This window comes from Cynocephalus volans, chromosome 8 (assembly GCF_027409185.1).
Source record: "Cynocephalus volans isolate mCynVol1 chromosome 8, mCynVol1.pri, whole genome shotgun sequence".
NCBI classification, from domain to species: Eukaryota; Metazoa; Chordata; class Mammalia; order Dermoptera; family Cynocephalidae; genus Cynocephalus; species Cynocephalus volans.
In genome coordinates, this window is record NC_084467.1 from 105,288,300 (window position 1) to 105,309,498 (window position 21,199).

Genomic DNA, 21,199 nt, shown 5'->3' on the forward strand with positions numbered 1-21,199 from the left:
GGCCAAGTTCTAAGACTTTAAATATTTCAGAAAGGAGCCATGATTCACTGATGAAATTGAGATCTCAAGAGATCGAATAAGCCCTAACTTTTTTCTTTTTTTAAATTTTTTTTTTAAATCAATATACAGTGTAGTTGAGTTTCATGTCCCTTTACCAATTCCACAACCTTTTTCTGACAAGAGCTACATATAAATCATCCAAGAGACATAAAAACTATGTCGGCTTTTAATGACTTTAAGGGAAAGTTATCTCACAAACTCTCTTACAACTCATATTAATGAACAATAATTCTCCCTAACTATGTGTTCTTCTTGAAGTCTTACCCAATTCTCCTATCTTCCTCTCCATCATCTACAGGGTGATCTATCAGATATATGATTGAATACACAGACTGGTCCACTCTCCTTCCCCTCTTCAAAATAAATCATCCCAACTCATTTAGCATTGCCCAAACCAAATCATTTAATATGTTAATCACTTTAAATGTTAATTAAGTTAATTTTAGACTTAAGATCCATTTGATGATTTTTGCTACCCAGGGAGACACTATACAATCCATTCTGTCCAGAGACATAGGGAGGACTCCAGACAAAATTGTTACTGAGCCCTGATTTCCTACTTGTTACTGTTTCCTGCTTGGTAAACTGCCACAGGCCATTGGCATATCCTCTACTCCTTGTTCCCTTCACACTATACCTTGCTAAAATGCTTTATCTAATGAGTTTAAAGAACCGTCGTGGAATGCTGGTGATGCCCACAATTCCACATCCCAGAGTCATTATTACCTGTATCTTTTGTTGTCCACAGGCACAATGTCCATTGCTATATAGTACTGCTGGTGTGGGTCCAGGCCAGTGATTTTCACTCTCATGGCAGGAAACATTCTCCTGTGAAGGAGAATATTGTAGCAAGCTCAGCAATCAGAGGGGGAGAAGTAGCAGGAGTAAAAACTTAAAGAGTGTCTTTTTATTAGGTACTCTAAGCACATCAAAGTTCAGTGTCCTCTAACTTTCAAAGCTGGCTGATTATTTTTCACTTTGGAAATTATCACAATAAAACATGCTGGGGACTTATATTGCTGAAATAGCATCTCTTCTTAACTTAAATTGACGTATTTAATGATTTATACACTCAAAGGGCTCATACCATGCTCTGTTTTATATTTTTAGTTAATCTTTAATGTGATATATATGTATGTGTAGATATGTGTGTGTGTGTGTAGCCACACACACATTTCCTTAGCTATAATCTTCTTAAAGGTAGACATAATTATACTTTTCTTATCATTATGCTTTTCTTATTACCCAAGAAGCTTATCACAGTTTATTACAGGTCATCATAAAATGTTTTTTGACTGCCTGAGTTTATTTGAAATGACCACTCTAAAAATAGTCTCTCAGAAAAGAAGGAAAAAATGAAGGTGCTACCAGTCCCCAAACAAAGGTCCACCAAAGTTACTTTTAGTTCATAAAACTGTAGAAAAATTCTGCAACTTCTCAGGCTGTCAATGTGTGTGTCAGGGGAAGGACCCTGTGGAATAGGGAACAAATATCAAATGAATTCTAGTGGCCTCTGGGTAATACCTTGCTTCTACCACAATGGCTTGTTAAACTTGCCAAAGCAAGTAAGGTCAGGATATAGCACTTTACAACTTCTCTCATAATTGAAGAGAGGAGGAGAGGGAGAAGCCCAAAAAGGATTGAGTTTCAATGAGTCTAGAATAAAGTTCACTATTCTTCTTTAATCATAAGAAAGAAGAAAAGTATCGAGCTCTTTTGTATCAAGCCAGACATAAAAAGTGCTCAGTTCAAAAATTTGGGTTGCCTTGAATGTGCTCTAGAGTACTTGTACACAAAATGCTGCACTAAGCTTAAGCATCTGGGGCTAGTTAGTCGAGCTGGGCAGAGCACAGTGCTAACGAGGTCAAGGTCACAGACTTGATCCACATACGGCCTAATTGGCTTTGCTCCATTTCACGGCCACAGACAGCATCTTGCATATGTGTACGGGTGGGTTACATGAGAGGCTGCCTGTGCTAGTCACACACTCACTTCTCATCCAGGGAAAGCAACCCAAAAGGTAGCTGCCCTCTGGCAGTAGGTCAGTGACATCATAATCATGTTCAAGGCAAAGTACAAGAAGGACCATAGACCTTGAATAGGAATAATGGCTAATTCTTAAATAGTTCCAAAGAATAATATATAACCATTTTTTCTTTCCCACTTTATTAGTTTTCATAAGCCTCTGTTGGTATATCATTTTAGATTTTCTACTCCTACCCTCACAAGTTTAATCAGAAAGTCTTATATTTTAGTCTTATCATGGGATAATGAAATTTGATGGTGGGCTACTCATAATGACTGAATCTATAGGTTAGGCACTTTGATCCACATTAATTCTTTCCAAATGATCTACATTTAAATGTAGATCACTAATTTTCTTCTTAATAATAATGATTTATGAGGGTACTACAAAAAGTTCATGGAAAAATAGAATTAAAAGATAGTATGAATCTTTCCATGAACTTTTTGAAGTACCCTCATGTATAAATGATTGAAGGGCATCTTGCCAGGGATAGGGAGAAAGTCCTCTCACTTACTACCTGAGATTAGAAAATGTGGTTTCTCTCAGCCACCTACAGAGTCTATATTACTTTGAAAGAGATGGATTTCTTTTCCTGATGACTTCAGGAAAATGGTTTTGTTGTTTTCTAATTCAATACCTGTTTTTTCTCAAACAGTTACATGACCTTGAGTGGGAAAGCCACCCATCTCTTGCTAGTACTAAAGTTCTAAAATCAATGGCTGTGTGACTTTGGATAAATCACTTAGCTCCATCACCTATAAAACAAAGGAAAGGGACTAGATAATCTCTAAGGTGTCCTCCTGCTTTAAAATTCTATGACTATGTTTAAATTCTCTTTAAAACGTTGCAAGCATTGCCTTTTCTTTTTGTCAGTATTTTAGCACAGAATATCAAATGAAGTCACACACTCCGGAGAAAAATTAATCTTTCATATTTCACAAAATAAGATATATTTGTTTTTAATGTTATGGCTAAATTTAGACCAGTTATTTTTCTTCCAAACCTATTAATCCCTACAAGCACCTCTGTCCGTGGTGCTGATTGTTCAGATTGTGTGGGTACATTCAAAGATAGTCGACTCTGTACATCACAGTAGTTCTGAATCAACAGAATTACAGTTTGGGGTCTGAAAAAAGGGAGATGGCGACGAAGACCTTCTGAGTGGGGAAAAAAGCACAGAGATTCATGCACAACTAACATAACTAAGAAAATGAAAATCGGAATTAAAATTGAAAAGGAATTCACAGAAGAAAAAGCCTTCTTTGTATGTTTCTGCATTATTCCAGAATGATTGAGCAGAGTAACAGGTAGCAACTGCAACAGCTGAGGCAACTCAACACAGAAGCAAAAAATGCAGCTCTAAACCTGAACAAAGGACTTCAAAGCGACTGAAGAACAAACTGTGTCTGTGCTAGGGAATACGGGGAAGAATTCATGGGTCAAACTAACGCTGTGAAAACAAAGATGTAAAAAAGAAGACGCTGCAAAAGAAATCATGAAATGAGTCAGAGAGTTATTAAGAAGGTGCTTAGATGAACTGACCACACTGAAGTGCAGGGAATGAGGGAACAGTATCAGGAGCAAGAGTAAATGGAATACACAGACCGAACAGCAGTACGGTGAAAAACCCAAAATTAACACTGAAAAATCTTATAGACAAAAAGCAATTGTAATATTTCCCCTCTCTCCAAACCAACCTCTCTGCTAAAACCTGAAAAATAAAATAAAATAAAATAAAAAGTTTTTCCTTGAATTGTTTTGTTCTCTTCCAAGCCTTAACACCACAGAATATAGAACAGGAGTACACTGAACCCCAAGCAACAACAAAGGGATGGCATTAAAAGTAATTCTCCTTGGAAGGAGAACAAGATTTCAGGTGCAGCCTCTTTGCGTGTGCGGCCGCCGTGTCCGTGCATCTGCAACGATGGTCGTGCAGAACTGCTCCAGTTTCCTGATCACGAGGAATAAGCAGACAAGCAGCACCGAGCGCCGTAACCTGAGAGCCCGCAACTCCTGCTGCGATGGGCTGAGGCATCGTAAGACTGTGGGCGTGCAGCCGGCAGCCGGCAGCCGACAGCAGAGGTGTCTTGGTGGTCATGAAGCGGAGATCCGGCCAGAGAAAGCTTGCTACCCCCTACGTACGGATCACCAACAAGAACGCCCAGGCCACCCTCAACAGAATTGGGCACATGGTCCGCGAGAATCAGGACCGCCCTGATCTGTGCAGAGCCGCCATCCGCAGAGCCAGCGCCGTCCTGCGCAGCCAGAAGCCTGTGATGTTGAAGAGGAAGCAGCCGCCCTACCAAGAGCTCCTGAGCCCCCCATCCCCAAAAGCAATAGTCAGCTGACTTCTCTCGGGGTTGGGAGGGGAAGATTTCAGGATCATTTAAACCTCATGTTTTTGTGATGTCTTATTGTATTGGGAGGGTCCTCTATAAGCATATAGGGGAACTGGACCAATCAAAATATTCTTTTACTTTAAATACAGCTTACAAGCAATGAGGTAGATCTTTTTGGTCCCCATGACATGTGAAACTACGTAAATTGGCTTTGCAAATGTCAAAGTAGCATGATTGTTTTGCTTAATTTCAATTAACTATTCTTATATACTCAAAGCTTAGTCCAAATTTAGTTTTATCTAAATCATTTTCATTTTGAATTCAGGGGGCAAGAACTGCAATCATTTTGTAATAGTGCAAAGTTATAAATAGTTAAGACTATCGTTTTAGAGCCATGCAGATTTATGTAGAATCCTGGAGCTTCCCCTTAGTACTTCTATGCCTTAGTCAGGTTAATTAACCTCTTTCAGCCTTTGTATCCTTATCCAGACATGGGATAACCATATCCTACCTCATAGAATTCCTGTGAAGTTTAAACGACTATGGGAAATTGAAAGATACTAACAAAAGAGAAGCTTAACTAAAAGTGTCTGTTTCAAGAGATACTGTGTGTTTAAAACTTTTAACATCCTAAACAAGAAGTTTTGCAAGAGAATCCACAGATCACCATTAAAAGTTTGTAATAATTTCAAGACAACAGTGAAACACAGTGGATAAACAGCAGGGTTCAGAAAATGCACCATGCCCAATTCTTGTGGAAAAAAAACTTTTTTAACGCAAATATCTGTTTGCTTTAAATGCCTTAGAAGATACAAGCTATTGCTCAGGGAGCAAACTTCTTGAAAACATTAGAGGGGAAGTAAACACTTACTTTGGAAATCTATCTTTTGGTTGTTAAGATACCATGAACCTCCAGTATTAGCCAAAATACATTTGTAGGTGGAAAATGTTTGTGAGGGTAAAGATGGTTTAGATTTGAGTGGCCCTGGGAAGAAAACAGCAAAATCACAGTAAACACAACAGGACCACTTTACAGGATGTCCAGATGCAGAAAAGTGAGTGCAAGTTGCTTCAGCTTCGCTGATGTTACCACAGATAACTGGGGGAGAACGTAAGGGCTCCCACTTCAGTGGATTCTTCAAAGCTGGCCACTCAAAGGCATTTGTCCTCACCTGCCTGCTTTGGCGATGATCATTTTGGTTCCAATGTTAAAGGCACTTGTCCTTACCTGCCTGCTTTGGCGATGATCATTTTGGTTCCAATGTTAAAGGCACTTTTCCTTACCTGCCTGCTTTGGTAATGATCATTTCAGTTCCAATGTCATGGAACCTCTTCCAGAGGTCAGCACATTGCAGCTCCACCTGAATCTCCTCCATGGAAGACATGGCAGCAGGCACAGGGCCTGCAGCCCCAGAGGCCAGGTCAGGGTGGGTGCTGAAGGAGCAGGAAGTCCGCTCAGTGAGCACCTCAGAGTCCGAACCAGTGCTCTGCTCAGAATCTGCAACATAAACAATCAAGCCTTAGGTGAGAAACTGCTGTGAGACCCCCTAATTCTGGCCCTAAAAAATGGGGACTGGGGATGTGGTGGAGTGGGAAAAAGAGGTAAACAAAAGGAGACTTAAAGCTGGGAAGCTCCAGAGCACAGCATTCAGGGCATTTTATTATTTTTTTTATGGTTTGTTTTTGTGATTTACGACCTTCTTTTAGGTTTCGTGTTTCCAACATGACATCTGGCATTTTACTAAGTTTTAGCAACAGCTGAACAAAATTGGTCCACAGCAGGCAATATAAATAGTACTAATGTCACCATGTTGAAGAGTATGAGGCCAAACCGGAGAAACAAAATAAATGCCAAATTAAGGTAAAATAATAATTACAGGCTATAGCTCCAAATCTAGATTAGACTATTCTATTCTTTAATTTCATACCACTCAACATCATTGCCCATTAGTTAGTTATTTTTAAACACGGCAATTTTTCCTCCACTTATATATGCCCTGGTCATCAAAAGTAATGAAAAGTTGCTTGGGATCTTTAGAAGCACTTGTCATATATCTAAGTAAATGGTTTTTCCTAAGAGTAAGATCAGGCCATTTTAGGTGGGGGTAAAAAACCTCTGTTGTGAGCCAAAGATATAAGCATATGGAAAAAGTTACCCAAGAAGGTGGTTGAAACAAAGGGAATAAATGAGTTCAGGAGACACCTTGATTGGTTTCTGAAGTATGGGCAGAGGGGAAGGGTGATCCAAACAGGAAGGTGGGATTGAGAGCAACCAAATAAAAAGCTGGCATGCTGGGCCAGATGGTCCTTTCCTGTGTCTTCTGTACTTATGAACAGAAGTGGGTTGGGGGGAACAGGGGAAGTAGACTGATGGAGAAGACTGGAATCTGATTTACCAGAGAAGAATCTTCTGGAATTTTTAAAATTTACTTTTAGGAGCCTGATGCCAAAAATTGTATGTCCTAAGATTTTCCAAATTCACATTATCTATATTTTAATTTTAGGTCAAATTATACTGCAAGTTACAAGAACCTACCACCCTTTACGTCTAGAATTCTGATTGCTTTCCTCGTAAATAAATATATACATGAGTATAGGTGGGAAACACCAGTGTCTTACCCTGACACATGATTTTTCATGGCTGTCAAGTGTCAGGTGTTCTTGGATATTAGTCCTTGACACTAGTAAGAAGGATAGGACAGAATACCAGACCATTTGCTGCCATCTTCACTTACAAAAGTATTTCAAAAAGTTCATAGAAAGATTTGTATTATCTTTTAATTCTATTTTTCCACAAACTCTGTGAAGTACCCTCATACCTATAGTAGGTTTTTAGACTGGATAACAACACATACCATGGTTCCTTTATTTTTAGCCCTGACTTGTTTCTCTCTCAAACCCAGGCAGCTTCTTTAACAAGACTATTCCACAGCTTTGCCAAAGTCCACAGGAATAAAGTGCCCACAGGAAGAAAAGGACCATTCCTCTCCATCTTCCCCAATTCCTAACCCATCACTTCTGAAGATATTCAGGTTGCTGCAGAACTGAATCAAACTCCTAAGTAAAGGGGAAGTTGCTGACCAAAAACTTTAGTTTATCTATAATCACTAGTCCAGTCATTATCTTCATGCAAAAAAAAGAACAGAAAAGAAAAGAAACAAAGAAAGAAACTAAACTAAAAAGTTTTATAACTAGTTTTACATGTCTGAGCATATATTTTTATACCCTGGACTAAGCAGGATCTATATTTTGTTTCCTTCAAAAAGAACTACTTATCTAAGATGAGAGCTGCTGCTGAGTAACAAAGCTCCATCCCAGACTTATACCACATCCTTTCAGTAGCAAAGCCATTGTATCATCACACACTCAGCCAAACACAGTAATTCAGATCCCCCATGAGATGGATTCCCAAATCTCATTTTTTTCTCTGTGATATCCAAAGAGCTCCTCACTTGTCACGAAAATTCTAAATGTTTTAAAAATTTCTCAAAACAAGATTTAAAGAATATAGCCTTGTTTTACCTTTGGGAGCCAAGTGTTATGAAATCTCCTTACTACAGAGTGTCACAATTGTGAAAAAGTTGGAAATAGACACCCTAAGTAGAGCACAGCAGAAGTTAGGACATATGATTTCCCCAACGTATGTTTAGGAAGGGAAGGGGAGAAAAAGGTATCACTGCACTTAGTGATAAATACTTAATGGCAGCCAAGTTGAGTTTGAGATTGGAATGGGGACTATGGCTGGAGAATTAAGAAATAAGAGACTCTATTCTTTTTTTAATTTTTTATTATACATACATGTGGGGTATTCTTAACTCATTATGTCATCTGGAATGAAATAGGAATTCAAAATGTAACATTAAATAGATTAACAAATGATCTTAGACAAGCCACTCAACTACAAGGAGCCTATTTTCTTATAGTGCTTTGAAAAGGATTGAACTGAAAACTTTTAGAATCTCTTCCACCTCTAATGACTTGACAAATGTAAGAATCCTCTCCAATGCAAGGGGTAACCCAAGAAACCTCAATTAGAAGCATCAAATTTAAAACTGTTTGGGTAAGACAAGTTGAGTGAGGAAAAATACTGGGGGCCCAGATATACATTATCACAAGAGTTAAAGAATTGAGTGGGTATTCTCTAAGGGTTTATAGTTTCAATCAAATGAATCCATAAGCACCGGTCAGCATATGGTCCTAGATGAAGTACCATGTAGATAATTACAAACAAAATCCCAGACTTTGAGGAGTTTCCCACTTAGTGTTGATTAATTATGTGTTTATTGAGTACTTACTATGTGCCAGCACTGTGCTAGATTCTGGGAAATACCAAAGTACACGATGGGACTCCTCTTCAAGGTATTTACAATAGTACAATGAAGACTGGGAGCATTCGTAAAGAATGACAGACACACAGTTGTCCACACCATTACATATTACCTCATATGTCTCAAGAGTCCAGAAGAGAGACAGATCTAAGAGTCCTGGGGAACCCATGGTTACTTGAAAGGAAATGGACAAGTCTGTGAAGGCACAGGCAGCATTTGCCTGTGAAGAGGATTTTCAGAAACTATTATTTGCTTGCCTGGAAATACTCTGAACTCCTAGATTCTCACTCCCTGGAATGTAGGCACCAGCCCACATTTGCATGAGTGCACCATGCGATTTTTCATTCTCGATTGTTTCTTATCATAATTTGGAAATAAAATTAATGTTATACTTTATATAGTTTTTAAAAAAACTTCTAGATGTATTAGGGCCACCTATGATGTAAGCTATCCTACAATACCTATAAAATAGTAATCTTACAGTCAAAACCAACAGCCTAGGTAAAAATAAAGTAAATAAAGTTCAACCCTTTTAAAATACATTTCTAAATCATAGTTATATAAATATTTAGGGTAACCAGGTTGATAATTTTACCTATTCATTATAATATATAAACAAGCTATCTACATCATGAATATAAGGAAGACAGAGATGGTTATTTTAATTAAATCAGATCATCCATTCAGAAATAAAGTCAGTCCATTGAAGATCAAAAAACACCTTTGTATTTTCAAGTTCTTTTATTCTTGGCAATTTGTGACTTCCTGTCTTCAAAAAATAACCATTAGGAACTCATTTGAATGATCTGGAAAGATTTCTTGTCTCTTTTGAATAGTATTTCAACAAGGAACATTGTAGTAAATCAGGAATATAAATGATAAAGTTACACATAATCAAGGCAGTTAAAGGAAAAAACTTGGGGAACCAGCACTGAGCCCGTTACACATAACTGGTTTGACTGATAGAGTCAAACCAACATATCTATTCCCATCCACCAAAAATCCTTTAAAAAAGAGATTCTAGCCATCAGTTCATAGTATCAATCACCTCCTGTCTCTGACCTATTTCACTTTGCTGAAATGGATACTATAATGCCAAGTCCCCACAGAAAGTTGAGTTTAACTTAGAGTGAGTTCAATTCTCAATTCATGGATAATGGTAGCAATAATAAAATAGTTTCTTTATTTATATTTTACCCATTACCTAATATATTCTTCCAATTTATGAGGTAGATATAGCATTTATTTTTATGCCCATTTTGTGGATGAGGAAATTGAAACTAAGAGAAATTGAAAATACACATGGACAAGAACATAGGCCTTCTGCCTCCTAATCCAATGATCAGATCTCCCCAAGATCATACTATGCTCAAACCTTGCCAAAGCAGCTGACAATTCTATAGCACCCCTCAACTATTTTAACCACCCCCACACTGAAATGGCATAAACATGTTCGATCTTCGCCAAATCACATAACTATTTTGGTCCCTAATTTCCTCAATCTTTATAGCACTGTACATGCACATTTAATTAAAGATGCTATAAAGCCCCTTTTAATGCTAGTGTTTAAGGATGGATTAGTAATGCAGCTTAGAAACCATGAAGACTAACAACAGCAAACCAACCGAAATAAGTTGATTTGATTACTATATATAGAAAATGCCTAAATTGTATAACTTTGATTTTAATGAACCCTTAATGTCAAAATTAGAGGTTACTAAAACATAGTTTACCCTCTGCCAGGTGATTTGCATTTCTGCTTAACAGATAATTCTGAGGAATCACTCATTGCTACAGTGCACAAAGCACTCTTAGTCTTGTGGCTCTGCTACTTACCAGCAGTGGGATTTCTGAAAGTCTCTTCAGTTCACTGGGCCTAAGTTTTCTTATCATTACTATTAGGGGTTGTGGGTAGAAGACGTATTCCTGCTCCAAAAAATTATATTTATATCATTACGAGAAAATGTAATTTAATAATTGTGTTTATAATATTATTGACTTTGAACAGTGAGATAAAGAAGAGCTCACAAGAACTATTCCAAAGAATTAATGGTCAACATCTATTGAGTTCTTACTACGTGTCGGGAGCTCTGGTAAGACTTTACATGTATAGCATCATTTAGTACAAAAAAAGTAAGAGTTATTATTATCTCCATTTTATACATTATTGATGCCAAAGTCCAGATTATATCAGTTCTACCGCCTAAAGATTTCAGGCATACAAGACTACATTTAATTCCATTTTTATTTCACCAAATAAAATTTCTGCTTTATATAGACTATATTAATGGACCAAGACAGATAAAAGTTTGTTGCTCTGAAGGAGCTCATGATCTGGTAGGAAAGACAAAAACTATTAAAGAAAGACTGACTGTGACCCATGATCCAACAGAGGTAGGAACAAACTGTGAAGGAGCTTTGAAGAAGCAAGCCAATGATAGGAGGATTGAGAAGACTTCATGAGGTGACATTCGAGGATGAACTTGAAATATAAGTTCAATATCAACGAACAAAGAAATAAGAGGGAAAGAATTTCAGGTAGTGGGAATAACATGAGTAAAGATTTAGCATTTTTTGATAATTACAAGCAAACTGGTATAGCTAGAGTTTAGCGCATGTAAGGGGAAGTGGGAAAGATAAAAGGTGAAGGTGAAAAGTAAGGGTCAATTCAACTAAGTGACTATTTATTGAATATTCCTATGTGCCAGTCACTGTTTTAGACTCTTGGGACATCAAGGAACAAACAAAAATTCCTGGGCACATGGAGTGTACTTTCCAGAAGAATCTTAGGTATCAGAATGTGGTGTTTAGACTTTATTCTCTGCATATTGAGGTTTTCCTTTACTTGAAGGTAATGATAGCTCTGTCCCCTTTCAAAGCTATGGATTCCATAAGCTGAGTTTAATGCTTTGCCACATCTGCTATATGATAGCCTGGTTTCAATGTGGAAAATGGGAGATAGAAGACAAGTGTAGAGTCACATAAGACACGTAGAATTTTCTAAGATTAGATGCACAGGGCCACTTTGATAAAACTGGACCTCGGCTGTCATTTTTTCCCCAAGGAAGAAAATAGCTTGAAATAATTAAAAGAGAAAGATCCAACCCAGATGAAAATTAAACACATCATCAGATTCTTTTTTTTTTTTTTCTGCCAAATACTGTACACAACACATTGAGTGGTATTTCCTATCTGATATTGATAAGACAACCACTCCTTGGTCTGGTTCCTAAGTCCCAAAGTCTGTAAAACCAAGAATTCTGTGGCCATCTCAGGGCTCCCATTCATACCAGGGCAGATATCAAAATCTTATAACCCTGGAAACACTCTCTGTACCAGGCAAAGTAAACTCCTATTTCCAGAGGACCACTGCAGTGGAAATTGGTTCTGGGATGCCAGATTTTATCAGGTAGCTTAGAAAAAGCTGGTGATGAAACTTTTCACAGAGTAATTCTAAATGTGGCAGAAGCAGAGCCTTTGGCACTGATCTGAGTACGGACTGAGCCCAAATTTGATACTCAGTCCAGAGCTTCAAGGGAATGAACTATAACCCAGGATGGATTAAACTAAAATCATGGTGATAGCAAACACTCCAATAAGCCTGCTAGATGGTTTCAGTAATGAAATGGAGTCTCTGAGCTCTCCAGGCCTTCCAAGTTCTATTTGGGAAAAAGGGGGAGGTAACCTGAAGCCTGTGATTCCCCTGCCAATAAGCCAATTAAAGAGATAAGAGCACGTATCTCTCCAGCTGCCTAAAGCACTCTCCGCCTAACAACCATCACCTCTGTCTGTGATACACAGCACCATAGCAAGGACCCGAAGTTATCCCTGAGATCTAAGGTTTTTAAAGAAGCTTTGCAAAGAAGAGGCAGCATTAATTTGTTATATCTATTTCTTTATTTTTATTTTTATTTATTATGAATATCCATGAGATACAATGCTGATTGTCATCCCTAGTGGCTTGATGTGAGGGCCAGATTCATACTGGCAGCATACCCATTACCAGAAATTGCTATTGTACCTCGTGTCCCCCACCCAATTATCCCCACCTCCCTGCCCCTCTCCTCCCCCTTTCTCCCCCACTCCACTTTGTAGCCCAAGGAATGTTCTCTCCCTCTGCAAAACCAACGCACTACTGTGGTCTTTCTTTCCTTCCTTCTTTCTCTCTTAGCTCCCACATATGAGTGAGTATATGCGGTATTTATCCCTCTGTGCTTTGCTTATTTCACTCAACATAAGTTTCTCCAGGCTCATCCATGTTGTTGCAAATAGAAGTATTTCATTCTTTTTTATGGCTTCTTGTTGATCAGACAAACCTCAAGGCCATTAAATGTTCAACCTCTAGTGCTCCAGCCTGCTTTGAAGGTGGAAGCAAAAAAAAAAAAAAAAGGAGCAGTAGCGAGCACTGCACTAGCACTTTATGTATGTTATCTCATGTAATTTTCACAGAAACCCTATGTAGTAGGCATTATTGCTGCCATTTTACAAATGAGGAATTGAGGCTTTGCATGAATAAAGGCTTTTCTCACATTATGTAACTAGGAGGTGTCAGAGTGGGATTTGAGTTAGTGTTAACACTAGAGTCGATGCTGTATCCACTATCCACTGATGCCCATTTTTCAGAACTAGAACTGCAGAGCTTTGTACTTCCTACTCTAAACAGAAATGCAGGGTTAATGCCCTGTCTGCTCAGTCAGAAGATAGCTCTATGAAAACTAAAACATTGTAGGTTCTTTTGGGAGAAGAGAAAATTCAAAGCAAGGTCAGATGGAAATTTTCCTTTCTCAGTACCAGGGCGGTTATGTTCAGGAGTATTTTAAAAGGTCTCTTCAGCAACTTAACAAGTAAGTAAGTACAATAAGTAAGTATTACTTATTTAATAAGTAAGTACAAGTGTAAAGAGACTCTTTTGTTGCATTTCATTTCCTATCCCCAGTCCGACCTGAATGAAAGATCCAAATGTCAGGGACACTAAAGATCATTGTCAATGTCAGATCACCCTTTTGCTTTAGCCTAGACCGACATGCAAAATAAAATTAGAAGGTATTTGGAAGATGTTTGGGCTTTAGAAAATTTTAATGACAGCATTGAAAGACAGGAAAAGGCAGCTGAAGTCATTTCTACTTGTGCAGAATTTGGTTTATTTAGGCTTAACTCAGGTCAGGTTCAGCCTAAAGTTTTTGTCAGCCCTAAAAGGAAATTTGTGCCTGAGAATTCAGCTGATAATAATATGATATATTATCAGCTGAGAATTCAGCTGATGATAATGTATTATATTAGTGTTTATAATGTTTATAAACAATAAAGTGTCAAATTAACACATAAGATTCTATGACAATGATCAAGCACATCATGAAGACCAAGAAAAAATAAGGCACAAATATGGGTTTGGATTTTCTAAAACAGTCCTAATTTCAAATATTTTATTTTATACTTTCCATAACATTAATATTTGTGAGCCCAATTTTTCATTCAGAAAATATTTGTGATGAATACATAGAGAATGCATAGATAGAATAATCAAAAATTGATCACAAGCCACATGGCAATATCCAATCTAAATACCTCTTGCACCAGAGGTCCCCCAAAAGTTGATTCTGATAACTGGGTGGTCTTCAAGATTTACCAGTCAATTTTAGGCCAGCAACTGTCAACAAAGTCCCCTTCCTGAGGCTCTTGGCATTTTTCCTAGATGAAGAAACACATTAATTCATTCCCAAGCCAGTGCTTATTTGCTCTTTGCAACCACTACTTACAACCTCCCACCACCACCTGCAACATGAACTACGGTCATAGCACCATTATACATCGGCCATTATGGTCTTTTAATTTCTGTGAAGTGAAAAGTAGGCCTTCTTCCAGAGGCCATAGAAGCACTTGACTTATGCCTTGTTAGAATGTTCTCGCTGAACACCAATAAACAAACAAATTCATCCTGATGTGCTAAAAGGGAAGAATTAAGCAGCCAATTTCTAAGCAACAAGAGTGATTTAACTATGACTTCTGGAGACAGTGCCCTTGGAGGTGGCAATTTCAAACACGTAAGTATAACAGACATTTCAGCACAGCCAGGAATATACAATGTCCTTCAGGAGCCCACCAGCTGTATCAAGTTTAAAATCCACCCAGTCCACCATGCAAACATAGAGAACCATCCTGTTTAGTGAACGTAAGAGGTACATGGCTGACAACTATATAACAATCTCTCCAGTAATCTTCTGAAATTCATCCATTCAGTCAATCATTTATTTATTCAACAAAAAATTATTGATTATCTTGCCTGGGCCTGGCAATGTGCTAAGTGCTGTGAGGAGCAAAGAATTGAATAAGATGTGATCTATGTCTTCAGAAGCTTACAAATTCCTGTAGAAAGCTAGGATAGGTCCATAAGTAAGTCTAATAAAAGTAGAGTAGGTAAAACACAGCACAGCACACAGTATGCTGGGGCTTGGGGTCCAAAAGGCTGAGTCATAGAGCTCACTTTCCAACTGTCTACCCTTGAGCAAGTCACTTAACCTCTTTGGCCTTTAGATTTATCATTTGTAAAATGAGGATATTATTAGTACTTACCTTGTGAAACTTTTATGAATTGCTAACAAAGTGTATGTGTATTTACATAAATACTTTATCAGTAAAAAAGATCCAGGTATATGAATGCTAATTTTCACGTATTATTATCTAAAAGAAATAGCAACAAATGCTATGGAGTTTAGAGGTAAGAGGAATCTCTTCCAGCTCAGGGATCTTTTCTGAGCCTAATGAAAAGATTTCTGCAAGATGCAAAGGCAGAGCTGGGAAAGGAGGATCTTTCAGGAAAAGGGAATTTTGTAGCAGAAGCATGGCAGTAAAATCTACCAGACATGTTCAGAGAAACCAGTCTGTGTAATTCAGAACACACCTCTGTTATTCCTTTTGTATCCTCAGCACATGGAAGAGTGTCTGGCACCTATCATGTACTCAGTAAAATGTTGGTGTTTTTTTGATAAATGAATGAATGAAATGGTGTATGTTTAGCAAAGCAAGAAAAGAGATATAGCCAGAGAAGAGCTGGGAGTGTAGGCTGGAGCCAGGTGAAGAATCTTGAATGCCATTCTTCTGATCTTCTAAGAGACAAATATATCCTTAGTAATGAGGTATCTTAAGTGCATGCCAGGTTCCCAAAGAAATCCCTATTAAAATCCAAGGTCACCTCCTCATAACATAACCTGAACTATTGGAATCCTACTGGATTTTTTCTTCCATGACTGCGAGCTGTGTTGAACTGACTGGCAAGGTCTGACCTAAAATCATTCGGAGGATTAAAATGAGTTCAGTCACTTCTGTAAGTATCAGTTATAGTCAAGCACCTAGAAAATACTCAGGTACCACTCTCACGCATGAACCCAAGAAGGTGCTTAGAGCTATGAAAATAAAATGGGGAAAGGATTAAGATCTACAAATGCTAAAGCTAGTGATACTGAGGAAGAGGTAGAGAAGCAGAAATATCCTCCTCCTTCAAGAACAGAATGACTCCTGCACAGATGGCTGCTGAACCTACCAGATGCCCCACACATCCAGCGTCTTGCTGTCTGCAGTGAAGAGGAGTTTCCAGAGATGCTGTAAGATGAAGGAAAGATCACAGGCTGCCTTTAGAATCACAAACACCCCGATGTATGACTGGGCAAGCAACTTAACCTTCCTAAGCTAATTTCCTCATCTAAAATGGGAGTAATAAAGAGATGTCAATGGCTGTCAATAAAGCCCCTGGCACACAGTAGGTGTATATTAAACGTTCATTCCTTCCATCATTTAGAAAGGGAGGGGACCATAAGGGTTAAATCTTTTCATAATTACTTCCAAGACCATATCTGAGAGGGAGAAAGAAGGTTCATGTTCTTTCAAATGAGAAAAATAAATCCTGACGAAGAAAAGGTAAAATGTAGAATGGGAAACAACCACAAGGTGAAGAAAATATTTCAGGGCCTGGAGCAAAAACTATCAAAACTGATTGGTGTTAGGAGAAATGGCGGAAGGGCAGAACGAGGAAAAGCAAAGAAACAATGAAAATTCCAAATAAGAAAGCCTGTTTTTGTGTAGGTCTCCTTGAGTGATGCTGTCGTGGTCTACCACAGCTGCCGCATTACTTGACAAGGTAGATGACCAGATCTGAAAGAAGACAGAGAAGGACAGACGGCTGAGAAAAGATGTGTGTTGGATCTTAAGTAAGGAAAAGGAGCCAAAGAAGCAAACTCTAACCTTGAACAGAGAAGCAGACAGCAGCCCAAGGGCACTGTTCCATGAGGGGTGGGAAAGACGGAGAGAGCTGGGAGGCTGCAGGAAGCCCTGCCTCCAGATTGACAACCTGATCAAGAGCATTCTTCCTCTGGCTCAAGACAGGGAAAACATACACCAGGGAGGCAGGAAAGATCTAGTGCCCAAGTGAGGCTCCTCAGTAGCATGGGGGAGATGCCTTAGAGTTGGGCATTATAACTCTATTTTCAAGTGAGATTAATAGATTTAGACAAGGTAATGTGCCCAGTGCCACCCACCCAGAAGTATTAGAGAGAAGAAAAGGACCCGGGTCTTTCTCACTCCAAAACTTGAACTTAACCATCAACCCACACCATCTTCAAAAACCCTAAAATCAAATGCTTTGACAGCAGAATGAAGCCCACTTTGGGGCATGGGACAAACATTGAAAATGAAAGAAATATCCTGGATTAATTGTATTAATATCAGTCTTTATATTTACAACTCACCAATTCCCACCTCAGACACTTGCAAAACTTAAAATCCCATCTTCATATCTCAAGTCTCTAGACCCTCTAGGAAACCCCCCCCCCGCCCAGTCTCTTCTGAGGTTTTTTTACCCCCTCTAAAACCCTTCCCAGAAGAGAATAAATCATCAAAGGATGCTGACCCCTTAGTGACGACCAAAATGGAGAGGGTGGGGTGAGGTAAAGAATTGCCAAACACTGTCTTCTATGTAGAAGGCTGATTTGGGAATCTCAAAGTCAACATGTTATTCCTAATTCCATTCCTGACTCCTTGAGTCATCTTGACCAAGTCACTTAATTCCACTCCTTCATTCAACAGCTTGGCCATAGCATGACTCTGTTTTTCCCCAAGGCCTACCTACCTTGAAGGGTGGAATGACCCTTGAAGAGACAGTGTCCTCCAAGTGTGTCAGCAGTTCAGAAACTGACAGCTTCTAAAATAGCTGGTGTGTTGTTGGGCGTCTGTTGCCTTCTGCAGGAGGGACAGTGCCGCCGAGGCAACAGGATTTCCTTGCCAAGGCTGCTCCTGCCCTCCTCCCCAGAAGGCTCTGCACTACCTCCCCCTCTCCAAGCCCAGGAAGACTTTGAGCTCAGGGGCCATGGCATTTAAGCACTGTCAAAGTCCCCACTTCAGTTCCCATAGTGGTGCCAGTTCAGCATCTGTCATGATGACCCAGCCTGAACTGTATTTAGAAGCTTCGGACATGGCACTGTGTTCCAGCCCATCTCAGAGTGACAGGAGATTTCCTGAGCACCTGGGCTTGTGAGTCAAGCACTCCTCCTCCCAGGGAAGGGGGGGTCAAAATGATTTTTCCCAACAATCCTTTCGCTGAAGGCCTCTTCTCAGAGAGTCAATCTCCATCAATGCTGTTACATAATGCTATTTTTAAAATCCATACTTTCTATAAAGTTTACAATACATGGCAGAGGAAAGAGAGGATAATGGAAAAATCAATCAGAAAATGAGTTTAGTGCTCTGTTCACGGACTATTGTTACAAAGATAAATTTTCCTGGAAATACACCCTGGGAGCTCTCAGAATCTACCAGATATTGCCAGTGAATATCTATGTCTATGCCTGTCTATGAGTCAACTTAGTGGCACAGTATATAATAGTTCACTTCATCTTCTTCAGCCTCTATGCCAGTCTTGAAAGAAACCTACTAGAGTCCCTCAAAAATTAAGTTAATTCTGGTTAGTGGCTAAAAAATTAAGTCCCGTTTACTTACACTTTAATATAATCTCCACTCAGACATGCAGACTGATATTGTATAACACTAATCGGAAAGCTGTCAGTTTTGAGGGTTACTGCACGCAAAGTGGGTCTAGGTCCTCAACTCTGACAAATCACAGGACAAAGAAAAGCTCTTTCCCAATTGATTCCCAACTCTCTGCCCCAGTGTCCCTGACCACCAGAGTCCCATGGAGACATCCTGTCATTTAAAAGGCATCAATGTTTGGCCTCTCCCCATTTCTGGGCAAGAACCCAACACTCAGAGAATGTGGTTTTAGGATCATGGCATCTAATCCATTCAAGGATTATTTTCCCCCCTACTGCTCAGATGGGCGTGTTAATCATCACCTCTCTTTGTTCTATAATAAATTCAGCCCCAGCTAATTCCAAGCCTCTATGCATCACTAGAGTTTAAAGATGGCATTTTGACAGGTCAGATATTTAGAATCAATGGACCACCACCAACCAGTCAAAAAACTTAGAAACATATGGAAGTAATTTTTTCCAAGAATTCACAAGTCTGGAGGATGAGATTTTATTGATGGCGTATGAACTATTGTATATACTAGAGTATTACTTTGTATACCATATTCTACATATAATCAAAATTAATTTAACAGTGAAGGCAGATTTTCCTTATTATACCAAGTATTACACAAGTATTCTCATATTCAAATTACAATGGAGTTCATGTTACACCTAGCATTTTTTTAAAAAAACAATAAAAGACTAAGGTAAAATTATAAGTGAATGTGCAATGAGTACATATATAAAATGCAATTGTTATAGGCTAGAAATTTCATAGAAATCAGAATATTTTGTGTGACACTGGCCATACACCTACATTTTAACTACAGTCGTCTCAAATGAATGCAGTGAATCTTCCTATAAAGGAAAAATTATTCCTTTATAGAAATTCCTTTATAATTATTAAGATATTAATTATTAATTATTTAAATAAAGAGGTTATTAATCTAAAGTTAATTGATAGGCTTTCAGGGTCTATAAGTCATCTAAAATCATAAGTTGAATTTGTGACGGCTTACATTTTTCTGGGAAGAGAATGCATGGGATTCATAACGTTCTCAAAGGAGTCTATGACTTTAAAAGGCCAAGGACCACTGGTTTGTAGGTTTTCTTCAAATGGGACAAACATTCATTTTTCCAAGCTCTTTTCTGCTGTAAAATGTTTCCCCTCAGCCAGATATTTACAATGGGAGAAATATTCAAAAGAATGCAACACAGAATATTAGTGGTGCATCCTAATAAAAATATTTTTTGTCTCCCTTGTGAAGATGAAGTGGTTGTTTCTCTGTGTAGTGGTTAGTGTTAAATGGTCACGTGAGACCACCTCACTATCTCTGTATCTTTTCTTATTTCCCATTTATCTTTACTTTAGCCACACATACATGTATATATAAGTGAAGTAAATTACAATCCATTTCAAATCTTTTAGGGAAATAAGTGGATTATAAATATTTTTAAGTGAATGAAAATGGGGCTTTTCCTTTGACCTTATTGCTTTTACTCTTTCACACTCTCTCTCTCCCCTTCCCCCTGTCCCTCAGAAAAGCATCGTGGCATAGGGAGCTGCCCACACAGTCCTGCCAAGGCTTTCCTAAATGCTGTGTGCCTGAGCCTGCCAGAGAGAACATTTTGGTGAGCTGTTTGTTTGCTACCAAGAACCTCCTTGCCCTCACAGTTAAACGTCTATTTTTACCACACAGTGACGCTGAAGACTCTCTGCTGTCATTAAAGCGAATGATAAATAGAGTCAACTCTGCATTATTTGTCATTCTATGGCAAAAGGAACCCTGGATTCAGAATCAGAAGGCAGGAATGTGAGCCCTGGTTCTGACTCTTTGTAGAGACATGAACGTGAGGAGCCATTTAGCAACCCATCTGTGAAAAGTGGATAAGGAATCCTACTGCCTACCTAACTCCATGAGTCACTAAAAGAGGGAAATAACGCAGATGAAAGAAAGCACTTTGTAAACTATAAAGTGCCTTAGAAATGTAAGTTATCAGCACTACCTTTAATCATTTAACCCAAGGAGATTTCTCGATTTGATCTAAACAGCATGCTAAATTCAAACTTGCTAAATCCCTGCAGTGCCCATTAGAGAAAAGAAACTGAGACTCAGAGAGGCTGAGTGTTGAAGTGAAAAGACCTGTCTGTGGGGAGCCTGGATTCTCTCCTGTCACTCATCCATGCCCAACCCCCCAGGTTGATACTTCATTTACTCTTGCTGAGCAACTATTGCCTCATCTTTAAAATGGAGATGATAATCACTTGCTCCCTTGAGGCAAAGATCTAGATAAAACGACCTCCCCAGAGGCTCGTTCCATCACCTATGATTCTGTGATGTGAGAAAGGTCATGGGTTATCTTGTGATGGAGTGGGGACTAGTAGCCAGGTTAGCTGACCAATGGGCCCCATCATTTCACTGTTTCTGT

The 21,199-nt window shown here is 38.8% G+C and overlaps 1 protein-coding gene and 1 pseudogene across 4 annotated transcripts in view; one reads left to right on the forward strand and one right to left on the reverse strand.

Annotated features, from left to right (window-relative positions):
* TBX15 (T-box transcription factor 15) overlaps positions 1 to 21,199 on the reverse strand; it is a 100,909-nt gene that overhangs the window by 40,523 nt on the left and 39,187 nt on the right. For 2 of the 4 annotated variants that reach the window (XM_063105266.1, XM_063105270.1), the window contains 2 exons: positions 5,710 to 5,923; positions 787 to 888 (listed from right to left, as the gene is read on the reverse strand). In XM_063105266.1, the coding sequence (XP_062961336.1) occupies positions 787 to 888; positions 5,710 to 5,923 (316 nt within the window). Of the gene's footprint in view, positions 1 to 786; positions 889 to 5,709; positions 5,924 to 14,318; positions 14,442 to 17,871; positions 18,097 to 21,199 lie in introns of those variants that run through there. The other 2 variants (XM_063105269.1, XM_063105268.1) reach the window with 2 other exon arrangements.
* LOC134385118 (large ribosomal subunit protein eL28-like) lies at positions 4,011 to 4,402 on the forward strand (annotated as a pseudogene).